General features: G+C 33.1%; 2 protein-coding genes across 2 annotated transcripts; both read left to right on the forward strand.

Annotated features, from left to right (window-relative positions):
* Positions 1–3,306: 3,306 nt before the first annotated feature.
* LOC126718288 (IRK-interacting protein) lies at positions 3,307–6,218 on the forward strand. The gene is made up of 2 exons (XM_050420408.1): positions 3,307–3,878; positions 4,553–6,218. Exons 1-2 carry the CDS (start codon positions 3,633–3,635, stop codon positions 6,083–6,085), a joined length of 1,779 nt encoding a protein of 592 aa, XP_050276365.1. The 5' UTR covers positions 3,307–3,632; the 3' UTR covers positions 6,086–6,218.
* A 6,717-nt stretch (positions 6,219–12,935) lies between these two features.
* Positions 12,936–14,402, forward strand: LOC126701375 (UDP-glycosyltransferase 92A1-like). The gene has a single exon (XM_050399787.1). It carries the CDS (start codon positions 12,936–12,938, stop codon positions 14,400–14,402), a length of 1,467 nt encoding a protein of 488 aa, XP_050255744.1.
* Positions 14,403–23,821: the final 9,419 nt, after the last annotated feature.

Below are 23,821 nucleotides of genomic sequence, written 5' to 3' on the forward strand. Positions count from 1 at the left end.
TTTTTTTTTTTTTAATTTCAAAAAAAAAAAAAGGTAAAATATAGATCTAAAATTTTTCAAAATTGGCCAACTTGATCCTTAATCACTATAATAAAGAAAAAAAAAAGTAATAATTTAGAAATCAAGTTGAGTTTAGGGACCAAATTGATTAGTTTTGAAGAAAAATATTAGTTACTTAAGAGTAAAACTAAAGTAATAGTAGTACTTTTTTATTATTTTCCAAAGTACTTTGAACAGATGTTACCAATAATATTTTTTATTTATAAATTATAAAAAGAAAGCAGTCCTAGGTCATAAAGTTAGAGAACGTATTGGCTTACTTTAATTGCTAATTAAAAAATGTTACTGGCTCTAAAGTTTAATTGGAACCTAATCACCAATTTCATGAACTTTATGATGCTATTGATCAGAGGAGAGGAAAACTTTTTCGCATGTGTTAGGTTGACAAATCTTACTAACTTTCTGGGGGTTGTTGGTTCAGAAAGTTATTTTCAATAAAATAATGATTTTTTTTTTTTTCCCTAACACAAAGTAGTTATAGGAAACAACGAACTCCATATCCAAACAATTCCACAATCCTACATGGAATTCCATTTCCAAATAAAAAACATATTTCCTTTTGTTTCAAAAATACTCCACCCTTACTTCCTTGGAATATTCCATGTAGCCCTCATTATTGAGACACACATTTAGTGGTGTCTTATGGGCATTTATGTAATTTTCTGGTCTGGAGGGAATTTCCATTTCCGTTTGGTCCCCACTGATTCTGAAGGGTGCAGCCACCACGCCTTACCTAGATTCAATCTTTGGGAGAAGAGAGAGAAAAGCAGAAAGACAACTGAGTAATAACAGTGTTTGGAAGGTTTTGGATATTTCTGTCCCCCACACCTCAAATCCCTTTCGGTTGAAACAGCACTTGGACAGCTCAATATCTTTTCATGGACGAATTTGCCCCTCAACACAAATAATTGTATAATAAATTTATACCGACCTGAACAAAAGGGCTAGTTATATTTGCGCTTATGTAGAGTCGTAGATCCAAAAAGAAACTAATTTAGTTATAATTACGATTCTTTGCTGTCGTTAATATCGACCAAGGTCAATGTTGTATGTGCTTGATGTGAGACTCAAGACATACCACATGATATATAGTCAAACTTTATCCAATCAATGCGAGATATCACAACATTAGTTTTCAATGTGATAGGAGTTGCAAAGAAAATTGGTAATTTTCCATTACCTAATAACTTTTTGGAATATTTTTTTGTTATTTTCTTTTATTTGTCCACCTAAAGGTCAACCCTCATCAATAGTGATGTGCAGGAATTTTTTTTTTTAATTACTTATAAAGAAAATATATAAAAGCTATTCAATAAAATACAGGACATGATAGTTCATTAATCAATATTGCAAGTTTTTAGCTGACTCTCTGCAATAGTTTAGGATGGTATAAGAATAAGATCTTATACTTCTTTGAATTGTAAAGGTCAGGATTCACCTTTTTTTTACTTTTTTTTTTACCTCGTTTGCATGGTGGACAATTGGCAGGCCATGGGCATAATGCTCCTATATTACATCAATCAAGAAAATGAAATTTCTTCTCTATTTCATTCTATTCTACACTATTACAAATTTTTTTTTTTTTTTTTATTATTGACTTTACACATCGCATATGGAAAAAATTCTCCATACCTCTTGACTCATCTTGTCCCATGTGAATTTTTCCCGACCTAAAACAAAATGATGGGACTTTACGAATTATGCTCACTCTCATCCCATCTCAAATGTGTGTGTATATACTTATTTAATATGTTTAAATTATTTATATATAATTTAACATTTTTTATACATATGCTATTTATAATATATATTTTTTATACTTATTCTATTTCCATCCCTAAAACTCTCTCTCTCTCTCTCATGATTACCTATCATCTTTCTCTTTCATTTTTACTTCATTAGTGTTAAAACTACCTCATTAGGGATATTGAAACACCTCTAAATCACCTCATCACCGACATGCCCCACATAGGTTGTGCCTTAAAAAAAGGGCACATGGAGAGACAGGGCATCCTTGGTCTAATCATCTATTACTTCATTGTCATCCATATTACAAACTGATATCTCAACTTTTAAACAAAAGATTAAGAAGAAGAAGAAGAAAAAAAAGCAAGAATTTTATTTATTATGATGAAGTTAATTTGTAAATATTTTATAATAAAATGGAGTGTAATTTTAGTTTTTTTTTTTTTTCCTTGCATATGTTCAACGTGGGCATTTCTTTTCTGTTCTTTTTGGGGGAAAAAAAAATTTCCTGGCTCATTGAGAGAGAGAGAGAGAGAGAGAGAGAGGAATTCCCCTCTTTAGAAGCAATTTCCACTGCCACGAAAGTTCTCCTCAGCTTTTCTTCAGTGAAGGCTGCACATGTAAACTTACATGAAAAGCGATCTATCATCTATCGAATACTAGCCTGGCTGAGAAAAGTAAAAGACAAAAAAGAACAAAGCTTCAGGTCCAGTCCACTAATAAGGTCGTATTCATTTCTTAGTATTTTCAAATTAGCATCTATTTCTTTCTTTTTTGTTATGATAAATCAAATTTGTACCTAGCACCTAACCAAAATTTAAAATATTGGTGAATTATGCATACACATCATAACAAAATATAGTATGCCATAATTCTATCCACAGCTACATATCAATTGCAAAAAAAGATTATAATTTCATCACCATACATTCAAAAAAAACAAAGAAGAAAAAAAATAATTCATTGCATTATTGGATCTTCTTTTGTTTTCTTGTGCTGGGACTTCGTAATTTATTAGTATTTATTTTTTTGGGGCTAAGAATAGATTCATATTGCACCAAAAGAAACCATACAAAAATCAAACTTCATAGCCGGCCAGGGACAAATTGAAAGGAAGGTAGCCAGATTGCCAGAGCAATACATAATGGGATCCAAAATGATGAAAAGTCTAATCAATATTTGTCTAAGAACACAATCAAATTGCAAGCAAACCAGGCTCTATCATTGCCTGTGATGACAAGTGATAACACAAAAAGTATTTTCTAAAAGATTATCAATGCAATAATGTAAAGGATACCACATCTTGACACTGTTGGCATTCTAGTGGAATATAGTGGAACTACTTATTATGATAGTATTAAAGTAATCATGTTGACAATCGTACCACCAAATGATTTTGGTGTGTATATGGTTATTTTTGGAAACAATGGGCATTTTGGTAAACTGATTTCACACTTAGAGGCATGCCTACATAGAGTAAAAACTACTCTGACTCTCTCTCTCTCTCTCTCTCTCTTCCTACTTCACAACTCACATGCTCTCATTCTACTCATAATCCTTTGAGAACAAAGACAAAAGCTCATTGGTTTGAGATACCTCTACATCCCTCTCTCTCTCTCTCTCTCTTAGAATTTCTGGTTCTCCAAGATTTTGCACTGGATATGGTTTTCCTCAGTGCAAATCAAATCCAACTGCTAGATACCCTCATGTTAACCCACTTTGTACTTTTCTGTCATTGAAAAAAATTTCTGAACTTTATCTAAACTTAGATATCATATTCTTTTACTTCTGAGTTCATATGTTCTGCTCTGTTCTGTCCTCTGTTCATGGCTGCTGCTACTACTGCCTCTCAAGTCTTTGAAAACCATAGCAACAACAACAGCAGCAATACCAACCGTGAGATTAGCAGGCAAGATATCCGAGCTGCCATTGCCAAAGCAGTGGAGTTGAGAACCCTTCATGCTGCTTTGATGCAAGGAAGCAGCCCCTCCAATCTTAGATTTCCATCTCCTTCCCCTGCTTCACGCCCTGTTTCTCAGTTCTCTGCTCAAGATTACCCTGTTTTTACACCTGTGAGTATTAATTTCTTACTTCTTTTCCAGTAATGCTTGATTTATACATTCTATTCTTTGTGTTTATGTGTTGGGTATTTATACACCTAGATTTTTCCTGAAATATACGCATTTATTTAGGTTGATGATTCTAATTATATCAAACTCAAGAATGTCACTATCATGTGTTGCAGTGATTATATTCTTCATTTATTTATTCAGTTTTCATACATTAATTGATTGGAAAGTGAATGCACCTCATGGTAATAAAGATTATACTATCTATATTTATGTGGGTTTTACTTAATTCATCTGGTAAAGTCTCTTATTATGACTGTAATTCCATATTTACAGCTTAAACGCTTAACTAAACTAAACCCAGAAATTTAGTTAGGTTGCATTTAGCTGAACTCAGAAATTCAGTTCTATTATAGTAGTTGTTATATTGTTAACATATCTGCAAAATATTCTGATGACTATTCTTTTTTTTCTTTTTTAACTTTTGCATTGTTTTCCAGTCTGTGTTTGCGTGTGTATTTGTTTATTTTGAATTGGTACTTTATTCTTTAGTAAGTGAAGCTTTGTATCATTCATACCTAAGACTACAGACCCAAATAAAAATTCTCTATTTTTAATGAGTGAATTTCTATTTTTCAAAAATGAGGGAGCTTTCTAAATTTGAGAAACATTGACAGAGCTATGAAGATGAACCAACACCTGGGTATCCACAAATTCCACTTAAAGACCACACACTATCAGAAAGTTGGGATGAGTATGGACTAGGAGGAAATGGCAATGAAACTTTCCTATCGGATTATAAGGAGAATTCATCCTCAAGAAAGGGATTGCCTTGTGGTTTGGCCAGCGTAGACTCCCATATTTGTCCAGCTGAGGATCAAAAATCTGTCACCGGTTCTTGTGCAAACCAAATCACTGTGCTTCAAACATCACCTGGAAATGACTACTTCAAGTCAAGCAGAAGAAACAGTTTGGGGGAGTTCAAATCAGTATCATCCTGCAATAGATGCAAGCCTGCAGTTATAACTACTGCATCTGAAACTGCAACAAGAAACAGCAGGAACTCTAATATTGTTGTTCCATTAACGGATTCTCACACATCTATTCAATCACAACCAAAGAATCGGGGAGTGATTTCATGGTTGTTTCCTCGGTTAAAGAAAAAAAATAAGAATGAAAATTCTCCTAATCGAGCAGAATCCGAAGATGTTTCTCAAATATATAAAGACTTTGGGATAATGTCAATTGAAACGTTAAAGAAAGAGCTGATGGAAGCAAATGAGAATAGAGATGCAGCCTTGATGGAAGTTTCTGAGATGAAATCTTCATTGGGAGAGCTTAAACACAAGCTTGAGTACTTGGAGACCTACTGTGAAGAACTGAAGAAAGCACTAAAACAAGCAATGCAGGCAAAGGATTCCCAAGTTCCTGAAACTCTTGGAAATTTTCCTAAGAGAGGGAAATCCTTAGATGTAAATGGAGAAAATTTGATGCCTGTCAGCACAGAAGTAATGGTGGAAGGTTTCTTGCAGATAGTATCAGAAGCAAGATTGTCAGTAAAGCAATTCTGCAAGACCCTTGTTGGCCAGATTGAAGAAACTGATAATACTCTAGTGGACAACTTAAATACGCTTCTTCAACCATATAAACTTTCTTTGAGTTCCAAATACTCGAAGGCAGTGTTATACCATTTGGAAGCTTTCATAAATCAGTCACTCTACCAAGACTTTGAGAATTCAGTATTTCAGAAAAATGGCTCCCCAAAGCTGTTAGACCCCCAACAAGATCGCCAAGCGCAATTCTCATCGTTTGTGGCGTTGAGGAACCTAAGCTGGAATGAGGTATTAAGGAAAGGGACTAAATATTACAGTGAAGAATTCAGTAAATTTTGTGACCAGAAAATGAGTTGCATTATCACGACGCTGAATTGGACTAGACCATGGCCTGAACAGCTTCTGCAAGCATTCTTTGTTGCTGCCAAATGCATATGGTTGCTTCATTTGCTTGCCTTTTCATTCAATCCACCATTGGGAATTTTAAGGGTTGAAGAGAATAGGATGTTTGATCCTCATTACATGGAGGACATGTTCATGGAAAGGCAGAAGTCAAATGGTCCTAGCCGAGTTAAGATCATGGTGATGCCAGGGTTTTATGTTCAGGACAGGGTATTGAGGTGTAAGGTTCTCTGTAGGTATAAATCTGTAGCTTAATTGTTTAGAATTTGGTTTTAATATTGCTAGCTTTTTCCCCTTTTCTTAATTTTTTTTCCAAGGTAGTCTCACCTAGAGAAGTTTGTAATTATCAAATTGACGCGTTAATAAATGTAAAAGTGGGTTTCTTCTATTGTTGACCAACATTGTTTTTCTACTTAGTCAAGTATTAGGTGAAGTTTAAGGTTAACTGATGACTTGAAATCTATCTTATTTGACTTTTTGGGTTGTTTTTGTTGTCTGATGCCAAAACTTAGCTGCACATTTTCTTTCTTTGCCACTAGAGATTCAAGCTACCTTCTGTTATCTTGCCAAATAAAAACACATTAGGGAGTTTCTTTTCCTTTTACTTTTTTTTTTTTTTTTTTTATAATCTTTTTTTATAATTTATTTTTTTTTATATTATTTTTATTTTATAAATGGTGGATCCAAAGATAAATAAGGGAAGGAAAGAATGAGGCTGTTATTGTTGAAACATGCATAGCCCAACATTGAAAACGACCAAATCACCTCTTAAAGTCTCTAGAAAAAAAAAATTTCTCTACCAAAACCTACACAAAGCAATCAACTTTGTACAAAGAATATTATACTTTCTCTGTCAAAAAAAAAAAAAAAATTATACTTTCAGATTTCACAATTAATTAAACAAGTTGAAAAAATCCGTCAATTTTTTTTTTCAAATAAAACCACTCTACAGGATTATAGAGAAACAATAAAATCATGGTAAAATGTATCATTATGAGTAAGTTTTCAAACACAATCATAATAAATGCCTTTAACCGAAACCAATAAATGTGTAGTTTAGAACGTCAGGTAAACCAATACATGTGTAGTTTAGAACATCAGGTAACTAACAATTGCGAAGGCATTCAAATTTTCAGAGGGAGTGGAGGAATTGGTGTTGGCCATGATGGTTTACAATAGGGATACAGATTTCATATGTACAAAAACAATGTAGCTGGAGTTACCAGATAAGATTTTCCCATATTTTGTTGTTGGTAAGCCATTTTCAATACCCTCTCTTCCGCATGTTGCACAAGCTAGAAGATAACTCCACCATCATTTGGTTGGAAGGCTAGCAAATCCACAGGTGGCTGGAGCTCCTTACTATTTTAACAAGCCTAGAATATTCTAAAACCATGTCCTTAAAAATAAACCTTGTGTATCATGCACCATGTACCTGCATAACCGTAATCCTCAAGTCCCCAAATCATACGCAAAATCTGCTTCTGAGTAGCACCAAAACTACTTTGAAACTGATAAAATTTAACCCTTTGCAAAGCAAAAGGGGAAAAAAATCTGCATAATTTGATCAGAAAGTTTGAGGCATTTTGTCACAATCAAAGAAAAATACATCCAAAAAGACACTGCCCAATCCTTGATTAGAAAGCAAAAATAATGCAGAATACTGCTTCACAAAAGAAAAAAACTTCTATTCCAATAGAAACTCTTGTCCACTAGACAATTGAAAGGAAAACATGATCACAACACGTTTGAATCAGAGAAACACAAGGTATACTCAATTGCTACAAAATTCATATTGGTAGTTAATTAAGCCAAAACATAATTTTGAAAGAAAAGCACTTGAAGTTTTGGCCTTTGATGGCTATCTACAAATGTTCTTGCATACTAAAAAAAAAGGCACCACTATCCAAAATTTCAACAATGATTTTGAGTTTAGGTGCTCAATCTTATAGATATGACAAGAGTTTTTCAGGGATCAGAATAAAGATCTAATTTCCAATCCAAATGTGTAGCACTACAGAAAAAGAAGGAAATTAAGATCTAAGGACTAAATAAACAACAAAGAGTAGCATACAGTTAACAACTTTCAGCTGAAATGTACTTCAGTAACTAACAATTGGAAGGGCATTCATCAAACTTCAATGGGAGGGGAGGAATTGGTGTTGGCCACGATGGCTGCCCAAGTAAAAATGCATATTTTGTAGGTACTGACCAAAGGAAACCGGAAACTTCAGATAAGATTTTCCCCTTATCTCGTAGTAATTCGCCAGCCATTTTCAATACCCCCGTCCTCATGTTACACAAGACAACGTGATGGCGGAATTGTAAGAAGACAATTTCATCATCAATTGGGTCGAAAGCTAGAAACAACACGGGCGGCGGGAGCTCGTACTCCCCCATTATCTTAAAGATCTGAACAATCTCGGAATGTTCTGAAACCATGTCCTTGAAGTGAACTTTGTGTTTCATGCACCATGTACCTGCATCACTGTAGTCCTCGAGTTCCCAAACCGAAAAATAGTAAGAATTGTAAGCATCATTGCGACCATGTCCGCCTTGGAATATCCTAAGACGCCCTTGGAATTCGCCGATGGAAACAGCAAAGTGTTTAGGTGAAATGTCTATAGGTGGATCGAGATAATGGCATCGTTCTGCGTAGTTGAATGGATCGAACACCACAAAACCTTTGATGAATTTATTCTCTTCATCTGTGTTCACCCAATGTAGCATCCCATTGCAGGTAACAACACCAGCATGCAGAGACTCTACTTTGAAGGGACTTAATCCCCGCGGCGACGAAACAACCGAGTCTCGCCATTCACCAGTTTCGGAAGAAAATATCTCCATACGTAACTGAGTAGCATTGGTTTCAGCCGGAGAATGAATGCGTACCACCTTATATCTATAATGCACATTGGTAACACATCCTTGCTCTTTGTCAAGGCAATAGGGTTTGCATACAAAGCCAACCATAACGAAACTGGTCGTTCTCGGAGGGAGGGTCAGCCATTGTTTGGTAAATGGATTGCAGATGAAATACTCGCAAAACTTTATAGGCTCCGAAAACCGTGAAACTTCGTTGCGCACCAGCAATAAATCGTTGAACGATGCTTCGACTTCGACGCAAAATGGGTCGTTTTTCCTTGCTTTCAATGGAAGAAAGTTGAGAAAATCGAGTCCGACATTGGTAGAGTCGGTGAAGAATTCAGAATTATGGGATGGAAGAACCAGGATGGTTTTTTCAGAGTTGTGTACATACTGTAACAGAAGAGTAAAGGGTTGTTGTTGTGAGTCTGAGTGGCGGTGGTGAATGTAGCGACGAATAAAGTAAGGATGGGAAATAAGAGAAAGCCAGCGCTTTGAGATGGATTTGCATTGGAGAGCCCATCGACATGGGAGTCGAAAAAGGATCTCGAACAACAAAAGATCAGAGAGTTTGTTGATGTTCGTGAATTCATACGAAGATGATGGGTCTGGTTCTGACTCTTCTATTCTTCTTTTGCGGCTATCGGGAACCAAAGAAAGGTCTGCACTTGACTCCGCCGCCATGGCAATAGCAGAAGAAGCACATATGAGGTTAGAAGAAAAACCGGAACGGTATCTAACTCTAGGGATTTGCCTTATACGTGTCGGTGTTGTGTCCTTAATCCTTATTGTTTGCAAACTGAGCCACTGAGGTGGGGGTAATCCACACCGTTTATATATTTCAATAAACAGTCAAGATTGCTTTTAGAGTTATTTCCGAAATTCAGTTTTTTTTTTTTTTTTTTTTTTTTTTTTGAGATATGTTTCAATGTATGTATATTTTTAAATAATGCTAATAATTAAATTGATTTTTAAATAATTATGAATACCAGTCAACTACTTCAAAAAAAAAAAAAAAAAAAAGGTTAAAATACAGATTACACTTTTCAAATTTAGCTGAAATTCATTTTAGTTATTTAACTTTTGTTCAAATTTATTCAATTCAAATATTCTTTTCAATTTTGTTAAAAAATTTCCCTTAAAAATATATTATTTGCACATTAAAAAAACCTATGAAATTAATAAAAATATTTTATAGATTTTTTTATGTAAAAAATTTTTTTTAAATCTTTTTCATTAATTAATTGCATACTTAACAACAATTTTTTTTAACGAAATTGAACAAAAAGTCTGAATTGAATAATTTTGAAACTTAGAGAATTTAATTGAACGAAAATATAATTAGAAAATTGAAATGAATTTTAGTCAAACTTAAAATGTGCATTTTGCATTTTAGCCAAAATAATAACACCAATTAGAAATTTGCTTGACTCAACTAACTTTTTTTTTTTAATTGATAGTTACAATGAGAGCGGGAGATTTGAACCCTAAACATCTATGTTATAAAATATCAAAATTTACTAATTAAGTTAGAAGACTTTTGGCACTTTATTGACTCTCATAACACCTTTTATGAGGCCTAAGAGCATTGATGAAATATGATTTAGGTTGTATTGATTTGATCTATTCTTTGGTATTGATTCTCTAGAATCATTGGAGACTGGTTTCCTGGATTCTCCATAAGAAAATTGTCCATTGTTTCAGATAAGCAAATAAGTGTGTAAATGCTCTTGCCAAGATAGGAACAAGACAATCATGTGAACTCTATTCTTTTTAGGCCCATCCTGTAGGGTTGTAGATGTTTTTAATTCAGACTTACTTGGGTTATACTCTAACAAGCTTTGTCCTGAATCTTTTGTTGCTTCTTAGCTAATGAATCAGGGCTTTATAAAATAAAACAAAATGATCTATTCCTCGGGATAAAGCAAAGGTTTTGGGCAACAACTAAAGAACGAATAGAGTACTCCAAGAACGAGAAGAATTTGGGGTTGGGAAACTATCACACGAGTTTCTACACAACCAATTTGTAAAAGTTGGTTCAAAGAAATTTCTTGGTGGACCAGGCAGCCCACAGTTTCAACAAGCTTCAGTCATTGCCAAGGAGTAGGTATATACAAACTTAACTTAATTTCGTGCCATATTATTTCAATGTATTATCAAAATTATAAAGATTAGAGATTGAAAACTTGAAATCCTCTTTTGAGTTGTGTGAAGAACTGGCAAATGAGTCGCGAGTTGATTGGATTCAGGTTTGATCAATCCGAATTTGCGCAAAAAAAAAAAGTCATCCTAAACCAATTACTAAACTGGTTAGGTTGATCAGGTTACGAATTGGGACAATTAGGTGAAGATTGACATGTATTTTTTCGCATACATAATAATAATAATTTTATTATTATTTCTAATGATAATAAAATACAATCATATTATAGCTGTCTTCCTTTCCATACAAATAATAAAACAAATAACAAAATATTCAAAAATAAAAGTTAAATAATATATAGATTCTTAAGTTTACACCATTCAAAGTTCATAGATTTTATCATCTCAAAAAAATAAAGAAAAAAATACTGCATGCTATGAACTATATTAAGTTATCAACCTCTTTAGGTGCACTTGTTACATATAAAATAATAATCCTAGAATAGCATTCATAAAAACCCTTAATAACTGTATATGGAAACATAAAATATATTCAATTTTTTATTCAATAGTTGTTAAAACTAACTTAACTCAGCTTGACATGATCGAGCTATTAACCCACTGAACTGATACATAAATCGGTCCGGTTGGTTAATTGGACTACTTATGCAATTGAGTTGGTAAAACCCAGTAGGTCTTTTGCAACTCGTGCAACCCAAATAGGTTGTTTTCACACAACCTATTTTGTAATTTTGAACAAAATTATATTTATAGGTTCATTTTACTGTTTCTAAATTTGGAGCATAAAGAAAACAAATGATTTTAGAATAAGGTTGATGCTAGATTTTTCAATAAAGATAAAGTTTCAAGTTTTCAATTTACATATTTATTTTATGATTTCTCAAACTTATTTTATATTTATTAATTTTATATATATATTTTTTTTAATACAAGATAAATTCTACTCTAACCTAATCTAAGTGTATATGTGTATGAAACTTCCTCCTGGAAACTTGAACCCCGACCCTTACCTCCCACACCCCACAAGTATTTATACTTGTGGAGTAACCACCACACCAAAGATGTACGGTGGTAATTTTATATATTGTTATATACCTTGATGTTTGATAAATGATAAGTGACCCAACTCCTAGACTAGGTTAGTTCATGAGCCAAATTCAGTAACTAAACATAATAGTCTCTATTGATTTGTTCAAATTTTCTTTAAATATTTTCATCACATTATTCTCTAATCTCTATTGATTTGTTCCCATATATAATTTTTTTAGGTTGACATATTTGATATATTCCGTTCCTTATATGCCCAATGCTATTATTCGATATTTTATTGGTTAACTCTCTCCTTTCGAGTAGGGTTTTTTTTTCTCTTTTTTCTTTTTAAAGTACAGAATATAGCATCAAAGTGGATGAGGATTCTTTAGAGCTCTTAAGATAACTCTCTACAGATTAACATAAGATAATTCCATTTAGAGTTCTTAAAATCTTATGCATGGCACAATGCCATTCATCATTATTAGGCAAGCATGCTCTATCGGTCTTTTCATATAACGATCTTTTGTAGTTGCAAGGGAATGTTTATCTCCATCAGACATGTATTTGGTCACTAGACACCGCTCTTTGTTTGGTATATATGCTGTAATAGCTCTAGTAATGGAATAGTAATCTGTAATAGCAATTTAGTCATTTGGTTACATCTTTATTACTTGAATTAGTTATTACATAAGACTAATTATTGTTTAAATTATGAAACTATTCCTTTTTTAAAATGGTTGAAACTTTTTCTTGGAATCCAAATTTAGACTCTATTTCTTGGTGCATGTAATAGGTTTTAAAATCTATATATCCAAAAATATAAATTTTCGATCCTTATATATCATCTTTTACAAGTTTTTCATAGATTTTCAAATTAAAATATTTTCAAAAATATAAAATTTCCTTATATATCATCTTCTACTCTCAGTGATATACTTATATATCAAATGTGCCCTTAGGGTTTAAAAAGCAGGTTTTGTGGGAAACCTCCCTCACTGTCTCCTCCTCTTCCTCAATCACCACACTGTCCCTCAAAGAAACAATAATGGAGCAGAGAAAAGAAAATGTAGTGTTGTTCCCATTCATGGCACAGGGTCATATAAGGCCTTTCTTAGCATTAGCCTGCCAAATAGTACAAAGTAAGAATTACACTGTAACCTTTATCAACACCTCTCTCAATATCAAAAAACTCCAACCATCTCTCCCATCAAACTCCTCCATTCGCCTCATTGAAATCCCTTTCTTCAGCTCTGATCATGGCCTTCCTCCAGATGCTGAGAACACTGATGCTTTTCCCCAATTCATGGGCCAACTCATCGAAGCTTCTCATTCTTTCAAACCTTCTTTTAAAACTCTCATTTCCAATCTTATAGAAGAGCAAAATGGCCAAAGACCACTTTGCATTATTGCCGATATGTTCTTCTCTTGGACTGCAGATGTTGCTCACGAATTTGGAGTTTTTAACGCAATCTTCAACGCTGGTGGTGGCTATGGCATGGGGGTATTTCACAATCTCTGGTTAAACCTCCCTCACTTGAAAACAGACTCCAATGAATTCCCACTTCCGGGCTTTCCTGATTCTTGTCGAATACGCATAAATCAAATGCCGGAGCATCTTAGATTTTCTAAACCTGATGATTCATGGATAAAGTTTATGCATAGAGTGTTTGATGAATGGTTGGAATCTGATGCGTTTTTGTTCAATACAGTGGAAGAGATTGATCAAATTGGATTGACATATTTCAGGCAGCAAATGAATCGCCCGGTGTGGCCTATTGGGCCTGTGAAGCTCACCTTGGGAAGCAAAGCTGGTTCTGGAAAAGACTCGGGAATTACGTGGGAACTTTGTAAGAATTGGCTAGACTCAAAACCTTATGGTTCAGTTCTATATATTTCATTCGGGTCACAAAGCACTATTTCATTGTCTCAAATGATGGAGTTGGCAAAGGCATTAGAGGCTAGTGGCAAGGATTTCATCTGGGTTATTAGGCCACCTTTAGAGTTTGACATTAACTCGGAGTTCAATGCTGAAGCATGGTTACCAAAAGGATTTGAACAACGTGTAGGAGTTGAAAATAAGGGACTTTTGGTGCACAATTGGGCACCCCAGGTGGAAATTTTATCACACAAATCTGTGGGTGCTTTTTTGAGTCACTGTGGATGGAACTCTGTGCTTGATTCTCTTAGTCATGGAGTTCCCATTTTGGCTTGGCCTATTATGGCTGAGCAGCATTTCAATGCAAAGAAGTTGGAGGAAGAGATGGAGGTTTGTGTTGAGGTGGCTAATGGGGCAAACAGTGAGGTTAGTCATGAAGATATGGTGGCCAAGATTGAGTTGGTGATGAATGAGACTGAGAAAGGAAAGGATATGACAAGGAAAGCTGGTGAGGTGATGGACATTATCAAGAATGCTAAGAAAGATGAGGATGGTTTCACGGGGACTTCTGTCAAAGCCATTGATGAATTCTTCAATGCCACAGTGTTATGGAGAGAGAAGAAGAAAACCACCTAGCAGAATAGTAATCTACAACAGAACGTAACAGAGTAATTCTAGACTTGGTAAACTATGAGTGATTAATCATCACTTAAGCATAAATCTACTACTTTTTTCTTTACCAATTATACTTTGCTACGTCATAGTTGTAGTAAGTAGTGAAAAGTTTTGTTTTCCTAAACTTTCCAATGTAGTATAATGGAATAAATATTTTCATTAATACATTTTTTTTTTTTTGGCTGAAATTTTCATTAGTACACTTGGTTGTAAAATAGAAATCGAACCACAAATCTCTATTTTTAGAAACACAATAATTTTATAATTATTATGCACAAAGAGATAGTTTGTATTTTTTTTTTAAATATAATTATTTCTAATTAAATTTATCATGTGTGTTAAGGAATATGCATGTTACTTTCACATAGACCCATCATTTTTTTCACCACTCATAATTAGCCATATCAAATAAGCAATATTACATCACTCAATATTTTTTAATAAGATGCAAATTTTGACAAATCCACCATTAGATTACATTATCTTCGTATATTTTCTATGTTTGCAAATTTCAACGTGATAAAAAATTAATAGTCATGTCATCAATTAGTTGTTTAAATTCAAGTTTTTATATTTTAAAATAATGCATAAAAGATGAGCTTAAGATTAACTGGTAAATAACATCCAATTGACATGAAAATTGGCATGAATGTTAAGAACATATAGAACGTGTAATTCAATAATAGGATTTTCAAAATATGAATTTTATAACAAATTATTGGGTAGTATAACATTGCTTAAGATTACATCAGATATAACTTAAACCCAACTCTCTCTCTCTCTCTCTCTCTCTCTCTCTCTCTCTCTCTCTCTCTATATATATATATATATATATATATATATTATATAAAGATATATCTTTCATCAGGCATGATTTTTCTCAGCACTAAAAAAGATTTTTGTCACTTAATAAGGGACTTGGTTTCAAATCTTGACAAAATCACGTGCATAATCCCAGCTGATGCTGAGAGCCCAAACTCTCTTCCCTTCCATTTCAGAAAACTCATCCACCATCTTGTCCACCAAGTAAATGGCTCAACTCCATCACTTTGCCTTAGTACTTTATCCTTGGTGTTCTGATATTTGCTCATGATCAAGTTTTTTTTTTTTTTTTTGGTGAAGCAAAAAATGAGTAAAGAGAGGCGACCAGTATGGCTTCTTTATCTAGGCGTGATCATAGTTATACCCTACTCACTCCTAGGTAAGACCTCATACTCCCATTTCGTGAGAAACTCACTTATTATCAAGTTTAGTACTATATTTCACGTCATGTTTTCTGTAGTTGGAGCTTTTGGCTACGCATGTTTCTTCCCAAGGCCACTCCCTGATAACTCATGAAACCCAAAAATATGAGTTTATTGGAAGGATAAGTTCCAATATCGCTGGATGGGTTGCTATAGGCCCAAATTTGCTGGTCTTAAAGCATTCGTTATTTTTGTGGGCTCTAGATGTAACACCTGAAAGTTGAAACTCTCTTATGTAGGACCTACCTCAGCTTAAACTTCCTCAGGCCCAAATATCCATCTCAAATCTTGAACTCTGTCAAGCCATAAATAAATCTTGGCATCCAAGTAATGATATATAAATTATCAAATACGCCTGCACGAGCCTTTTTTTTTTTTTTTAATAAACAAAAAAGGGTCTTACGTGTGTGATCATTGACCCAACCCACTTGAACCCATAAAACTCATGGCGTGGGGCACCCTTGGGTGCGTTAAGGCTACTCATGTCGTGACACAGCATTTTTATGAAACACATTACTCGAACCAGGCAACTCTTAAACATGCAGGTGTGATCCAGTCCACGACTCCTACTAATGCATTACGCCCCCATGTAGCTTTTTTTTCAAGGGTTTACATGACTTTGAATGAGAATCGAAAATACATTTTTGGTTTTTGCTTCAGCTTTTAAAAAAAAAAAAAAAAAGCAAAATTAGCCTTTTGAAAATAAGCTAGCTTTTAATTTTTTATCACAGTTTTAATATAAATGTTATAAAAAATATTATATATTTTGATAAATACTATGCAAATAAACTATGGGAAACTATAAGATAGCCAAATAAACACTAAATTTCATCCCAAAAAAAAAAAAAATAGACACTAAAAAGAATAAGATAATCAAACAAAGATATTAGATAAGATAAGGTGCGTAGGTTAACAAATTTGGAAATTGGTTTGGTAAACTGAAATGAAAACGACTAATTAAAACTAGACACATACTGTTTCTCAAAAAAATAAACTAGTCACATACAAAAATATATGATATAGAATATAAGAAGGTTGGATTCCAATTGATCATCAAGTTGAGAAAAATATAGTATTATATAAAATATATTTTTAGGGGGCAAAACGAACAATCTGGCACAAGCTGTATGAGAACGGGCTGGAACGGGAGCCCAATACAATTAATTTGTAGAGGTGGATTGTTAAGGTCAACCCTTCAAGCCTTAGTAGCTATGTTTGGTAATTTAAAGAAAGAAAAATGGCAAAGATAATAGTCCTAGTAGAGAATAATAGCAAGAAAAATAGATATTCTTATTCAAGTTGTTCCTCGGGTTGGTCGAGGAGCAACAGTTCTTAGAATATACACTTCTCAGTTACACAGTTCTCAATTTCACTCTCTCTTTCTATTTCTTTCTCCTTTGATTTTCTTGATCCCCCCTCTAGGAGGATCTTCCTTCCTATATATAACTGCTTGAATTGCATCCAAGCCCTCCATTTGGATGGTTGCTGATCCCTCCTTAGATACTTGTCTCATTGCTGCTTTATTGGTGGTGGTAGAGTAGGCTGCAGGCTGTGAAGGCACTGTTCAGGGGTCATTCTGCCATTAATGCGATAGATTGAGTTAGTATAGTGCATCAAATAGGGAGGTGATGGGTGATTTATCTGGAAGCTTCCTCCTTCCCTTGTTTGCATGCCACTATTTCCTTCCTCAGCCTTCAACCTTATGGCCTTAGTGGTTTATCTCCAGTTTCCTAAGGAGTATCTATTCCTCGGGCTCCTCAAGAGGGCTGTCTTCTTTGATTTCACTAACTAGACTATCCTGATAATGCTAGGCCTGACTTGATAAATAGTTGGGCTTGGCTATTTCTCGGGTTGAGCCCATTTGACGATCTTCCTTCTTCAGGCTTCCCCTCCCACAATATTAAATATTACATTGCGTTGATTCTAATGCATGATAATGTTGGGAAAAAAATTAAATAAATTAAGGAGCATGATCGTTATATACTCCCAATGTTCACAGACCATTCACAAAGTGTAGACATTAGTTGGAATTATATATATATTTTACGTGTATTCAAGACAATTATTTTATATATATATATACACACACACTCCTTTGAGACGCTCTCTCATCATCCTTCGGATCCTAGCCATTTTGTTTCATACTTTTATTAATCTCAATTTGAAACCAGCTACATCCCAACCAAGTCCCAAAGAGTCAAAAGACTTTCCAACAACCCAAACAATATTAGAGTAGCCACCTACCACCACTAGTATATCCCATGAGCAAGTCCTGAAAATTAAGGGTCCGTTTAGATGAAGTGGGAAAGGAGGGAGAATAGAGTAAAGTTGACTAAAAATAGGTTAATTTTAGACCAACTCTACTCTACTCTCTCTCCCTCTCCTTCAATACAAACGGACCATAAAAGAAGAGTTGAGGAATTTTATGTATGTTAACTTTCTTAGGTCTCAGGATTAGCTCTCAAACTGTTATTTTTTTAAGGGTTTTTATTAACATTTATTCTTAGGCATACATTAATAAACAATTTGATAAAAAAAAATTATAAAAAAGGAAAAGAAAAAGAAAAAATGACTAACTTTTTTACAATTTTTTCTAAAAAAATAAATAATTAAAAGGCATACATTAACCGAACATTTTTTTAACCCAAGAATATATACCATGCGCACATATTTTTCATAAAAATATATTTAAAAAAAGGTCATACAATACAAGCCTATATAAAGTAAATAATCCAAGCCAACTTTAATAAATTAATAAGATAAAGATAAGATGTAAATTTATAATTGCTTTGACTCGTCAAATCAATTGTAACTTGTAAGGTTGTAAGGAGCAGATTAGCAACGTTACTTCAAAAAGCTTAGAAAACGATTGAGTTTAGAATAAAAAATATTTAATAATTAAGGAAAGATATCAGGTGCCACCAACGTTTGAAAAACTAATTAATTAGCATTAATTTAGCCAGCTCATGAGATGTATCTTATGTATCTTTGAGATAGTATGCATATATGCATTTAAGATATTTGTGAATAAAGAATTAAAAATTTCATTTAAATAACTATTTGATCAATAATTAAAATAGATAATAACTTTACAAAAATAATCCAACAACTTTTAGAGCAGTGTTTATTACACAAGGTATGCAAACAAATACTACCCAAAGCAATTCAATTTTCTTATTGATTTATATTGATATTTGTAATTCAATCTGTAAGAGTTTTTATCCAAATTAAATGTCCACATTCCCCTAAAATTTAATGGCAAGCCTTTCTCTAAAAAAATAAAAATAATGGCAAGCCTTAAATCTTAACCCTTGGTATCGTTGACTAGCTAGTTAATTGTCTACATCAAAAGTAAATCCTCTCAAACGAAAAACTTTCATATATATTAGGTGCATGAAACATGTGTCTCACTGACATATGGATCTCATAAGATACTATCTTCCTCTCAAACACGGAAACTTTTCATGAAAAATAATAAAATGTACATAAAATTTTAGCAAAATAAAATAGAATAATTTTTAAGTACTTTCAAAGTACAAAAAATTATCCTCTCTCATTTCACAAATATAGGGAGACCTGTCTCAATTCAAACCTATTTACACGTATCGACCAAAGAAAATGATAACTGTTTGACAATTTGAGAGTGATGATGAGGTCAGGACTCATGCGCACAAAAAGTCCAAGACTAGGTTCCTTCTTTCCATCGATCCTTTTTCCTTTTTTGTCTCCGCAGATCGCCATCTAAGGAACAAATATATGTAAAGCATTTGTAATGTTAATGGTGTCACAAATACAACAATATAAATAGTGGTACAAAATGATTATAATATATAATGTGAGTATGCCAAAACTCTTTCAAAATGTTATTAGAATATTCACAATAGCCTCAACAAGTTTTTAGATAAATTAACTCAAAAAAATCACTTTTATTGTTTTAATAAACACATAATTTAAATTATATTAGAATCAATATTTATTTCTCTATGTAATTTTAATAATATTTTTTCTCTCTCATTGAGTAAATAATTATTTTATTGTTTTATGTCTTTCCTACCCCCAACTTTTCCTTCCACGTTATCTCTTTCACGTTTTTCAAAAAAAAAAAAAACCATCTCTTTTTCCTTCACATATCAATACCAGAAGACCTCCTTTTGCAACAACTAGCCTATGGGCTCTTAGAGGCTCTTTTTTTTTTTTTTAGTTAATAATTTGTATTCATTATAATTTAAAATTATTATATTTTTCAATCACAAAAATACCTAAGAGTGTTATGAAAAAAGTTATTTCATCCACAAACGCAAAATACTCATTACACCCCTAGATATTTTTGTGATTGAAAGATATAGTAATCCGAAATTATAATGGATGCAAATTATTAACTTTTACAAAAAAAAAAAATAGAACAGCCTCTGGGAGCTCGGCTAGGTTTCTTAATTAACTTGAATCAATGCTTCTTCTTTTTTTTTTGTGCATTACTAAAATTAATATATAGCTATAAGTCTTTAATCCATGCAATCTTGATACAATTCATTATCAATATTTACTTTGCATAGTTGTGCCGGACAAATTTCAATATTTCATTGACAAAATTTTATATTCAATACAATTTCATTAATCAAAGTGTTGTAAAATCCAATTACATCTCTTGACTTAGCTATTGAAATGATCTCCTCTCATACATAACATTGATATTTTTACAAAAAAAATAATTCACTTGGAATATTGCTTTAAAAACTAATTTGCTAGTTTTCAAATAAGTTATTTTTCCTTAATTAATCTATTCCCTAATTTAGATATTATTTTAGGAAACAGTTTTGTTCCGAATCAATTTGGCGGGATTTTTCAAAAACTCACTATGGCAATTGAAAAAATTATCCATGTATAATTTTTGTTATATGACTATTTTAATTAATTGTGTGATTTGTTTAAATAATATGTATGGATAGGCTTTTCACTTATTTTAGTCCCTGCCTCCCCGGTCCCAAGATGAGCTTGAAATTTCTACAAAGGGTAATTGAAGTTACTTTGATAGTTTGGAAGCAATCACAACTCAAAAGTGCTCAAATTACTTTGAAAACAATGCTAAAAAATGACATTTGTTCACTATTTTGATCATAACTTTTGATCCACAAATACATTTTGTGTGTTAGGTTTATTTCATTGGAAAGTAGGCATCCTGAGCTTCAATTTTAACATAAATTTTTCCTAATTTAGATTTATATTGAGTAAGTTATAGCTGTTTGAAGTTGGGTCATTAGAACTGTTAGGAATTAGGGTTTTGAAAGTATGCGTACGTATAAATCAAGTGTGCATACACACCCTTGAAAGATCCATACGCACACCGATTTTCTAGGTTTCAAAACTTCAATTTTAGGTCCCCAAAACATCATCCTTTGATGTGGGCCGGCCTTTAGACCCTTGAGAACATCCAAAACCCTCTAAATGAGTCTGAAAATCCTAGTTTAAGCATATAAATACAATCTTATGCCTCCAAACTCAAACCCTAGATAAAGAGAGACTCTTTTTCACTAAAACTCATCCAAGAACACTCTTCTGCACGCATAGCCACTATGCACGTTTTTGTTTCTTCAAAACCTCTCTCTATTACTCATTAAGGTAGAAACTATCAATCTCATTCCAAAGAAACCTTTTTCAAACATTCTTTCTAAAGCTATTCAAGAATATCTTTTTACTTTGAGTTGTGATTACTAATGGACTATTGATATATTTAATTCCCTTGATTATCATTCGATCTTGTTGTGTAGGCACTAAAGGGCTAGTTAAATATCTACCAAATTGTGTTCTATAGGCAAAGTGAGTCTCTCTCTATGGCTCCTCCTTAATTTGGATTTTTATAACTTGTGTTCTTGTTATTCTTAATTTGATTTATATGTTGTGCATACTTAGAAATATGATTTTTTTTTTTTTTTTGATTTGTTGTGTCTCACTATGTTTTGAATGAAGAGTTGAATTAATATAATAGAAGTATGCTAGGTTTTGTTTGATTGTCATATTGTTGCTTGCTTTAAAACTGTGTTTCTAGGCGTGTATGTGTATGTATTCTTTATGCATGCGTACGCATACTCAAGGCCTAGAAACGTAGATTTAGGGTTCTTCGTGATTTCATTTGTTTTGCTTTGTTTTATTACTCTGTTTAGGTCTTGTTGAGTCTAGTTTTCATATGTTTATGTCTAGGGTTAGTAGAATAACATGTTTCACATGCTTGAATTGATAGACTAATGATTAGGGTTTATGCTTTGATGAACCACATGAAAATTTGAACATGCATTGATGCATAGGTGCTGAGGTGTTATGGTGCATTGAAGTAAGTGAAGGTAAGTCATGCATATGAATATGAAAATGCTTCTGAACTTAATGATTGGCCTTTTTGATTGATGAATGTCATGACGCTATGCTTGAATGATTGAATATGCTTGATTAAATTCCTTGTTGATGCTACTGCCTTGGGCATACTTGCTGCCCTTGGATATATATATGTGTTAGATGAATGATAGGGTTTTATGCTATGGATGAGTGTGGGACATATGTCATGTTTGGATTTTAGATGCATGATAGTGTGTGCAGGTATAGAATAACATATTAGAAGACCCTTTGATGGGATTAGGATTCGTAACACAATGAGTGGAGGCCGACTTATGGGTCGGGTGAGGTTGGGTACCTAACACCTTTCCATCCCCATACCTAAACTCCGAACACATGCTCTGGTAAAAATCACTCCTTCCACAAGAGTGCTATACTTAAGGTTCCTAGAGCTAATCTAGATGGAGACTCTATTTACACCCTCCGTTCGGTCCACCTTAGGCCGAAACGTACTTCCCACGAGGAAACCATTCTTTGCAGACGCTTGCGCCCACAGTTCCTGAAATAAATATTTCCCAAACGGGCACTATAAAATAATTTTAAAATTAAAAAAAAAAAAAAAAAAACACTATTATACATTTCATGATTAACTTCCTAACTCTCTACACGTGAAGCCTTATCCTGTGCAATAGTGCATTACCATCCAAATCCAAGTTTTCAACAATAACCCCCAGTGGAAAAAAAAAAAATATATATATATATATATATATAGTGTCATAGTTCAACTCGTGATGTGGTGGATGACAACCCCAACACTATTAATAGTCTCAAACACAACTACTTTCTTATTGCTAATATTGCATTGTCACAAGACATCAAAGTATATGCTTTAGTTGTGGTTCCTCCATAGTCCATGCTCCTTTTGTCTCTCTCTCTCTCTCTCTCTCTCTCTCATCGCTTTTCGCTGAAATTCCCCATTCATCCCTATTGCCACATCATTATTGCTAGACTAAAATAATTTTTCAATCTTAACTCACGATTTCGCTGAAGTCCCCCTTTCATCCCTATTGCCGCATCATTATTGCTAGACTAAAACAATTTTTCAATCTTAACTCACGGGTGAAAAAGTAAAAGACAGAATGTGAGAGACTAAAAGCCAAAGCAAGATAGAACATAACAAACATGAAGACTTATCTAAAGCAAGTTTAAATTTTGACCTTATTTTTAATTTGAAACAATAAACTTGAAACTTTAAAGAGATCTGATAGTTGAGATCCCAACACAATCTATAAGGCAAAAATCTTAACCAAGAAATTCATCTACACAAAAAAATAAAAATAAGTAAATAACAACATAATGCATTAGCGGTGAACCTAAAATCAGGAATATGACTTTCAAAACAACATTAATGATTAAACACATAAAAAATCACATTAAACCTCTTGGATTCAAGGCTTCCAACCTATAGAGATAGAATTGTGAACAATAAAGGATATGGTATTGTTAATTTTTGTTGAGTGCGTGTGAATAAATAAGGATAAGTATAAGAATTTAAGAGCAATTATATTTTTTAAAAAGAAGTTAAAAGTTATTTAAATTGTAATCAAACGTGTGTATATCTATTTAGTTTCTTTTTTTAACGTGAGGATGTTCTTTGAAATTTTTTTTATAGGGAAAAAAAAAAAAGCAATGTGGGGTTGTTTAACCATTTTTTTTTTGTTTTTTCTTTTTTTTTATATTTAGAAAAAAAAATATATAAAAATAAATAAAAATAAAAATAAAAAGGTGAACGTATAGTTGTTTTGATCAAATGGG

The sequence above is a fragment of the Quercus robur genome, chromosome 1, assembly GCF_932294415.1.
Source record: "Quercus robur chromosome 1, dhQueRobu3.1, whole genome shotgun sequence".
NCBI classification, from domain to species: domain Eukaryota; kingdom Viridiplantae; phylum Streptophyta; class Magnoliopsida; order Fagales; family Fagaceae; genus Quercus; species Quercus robur.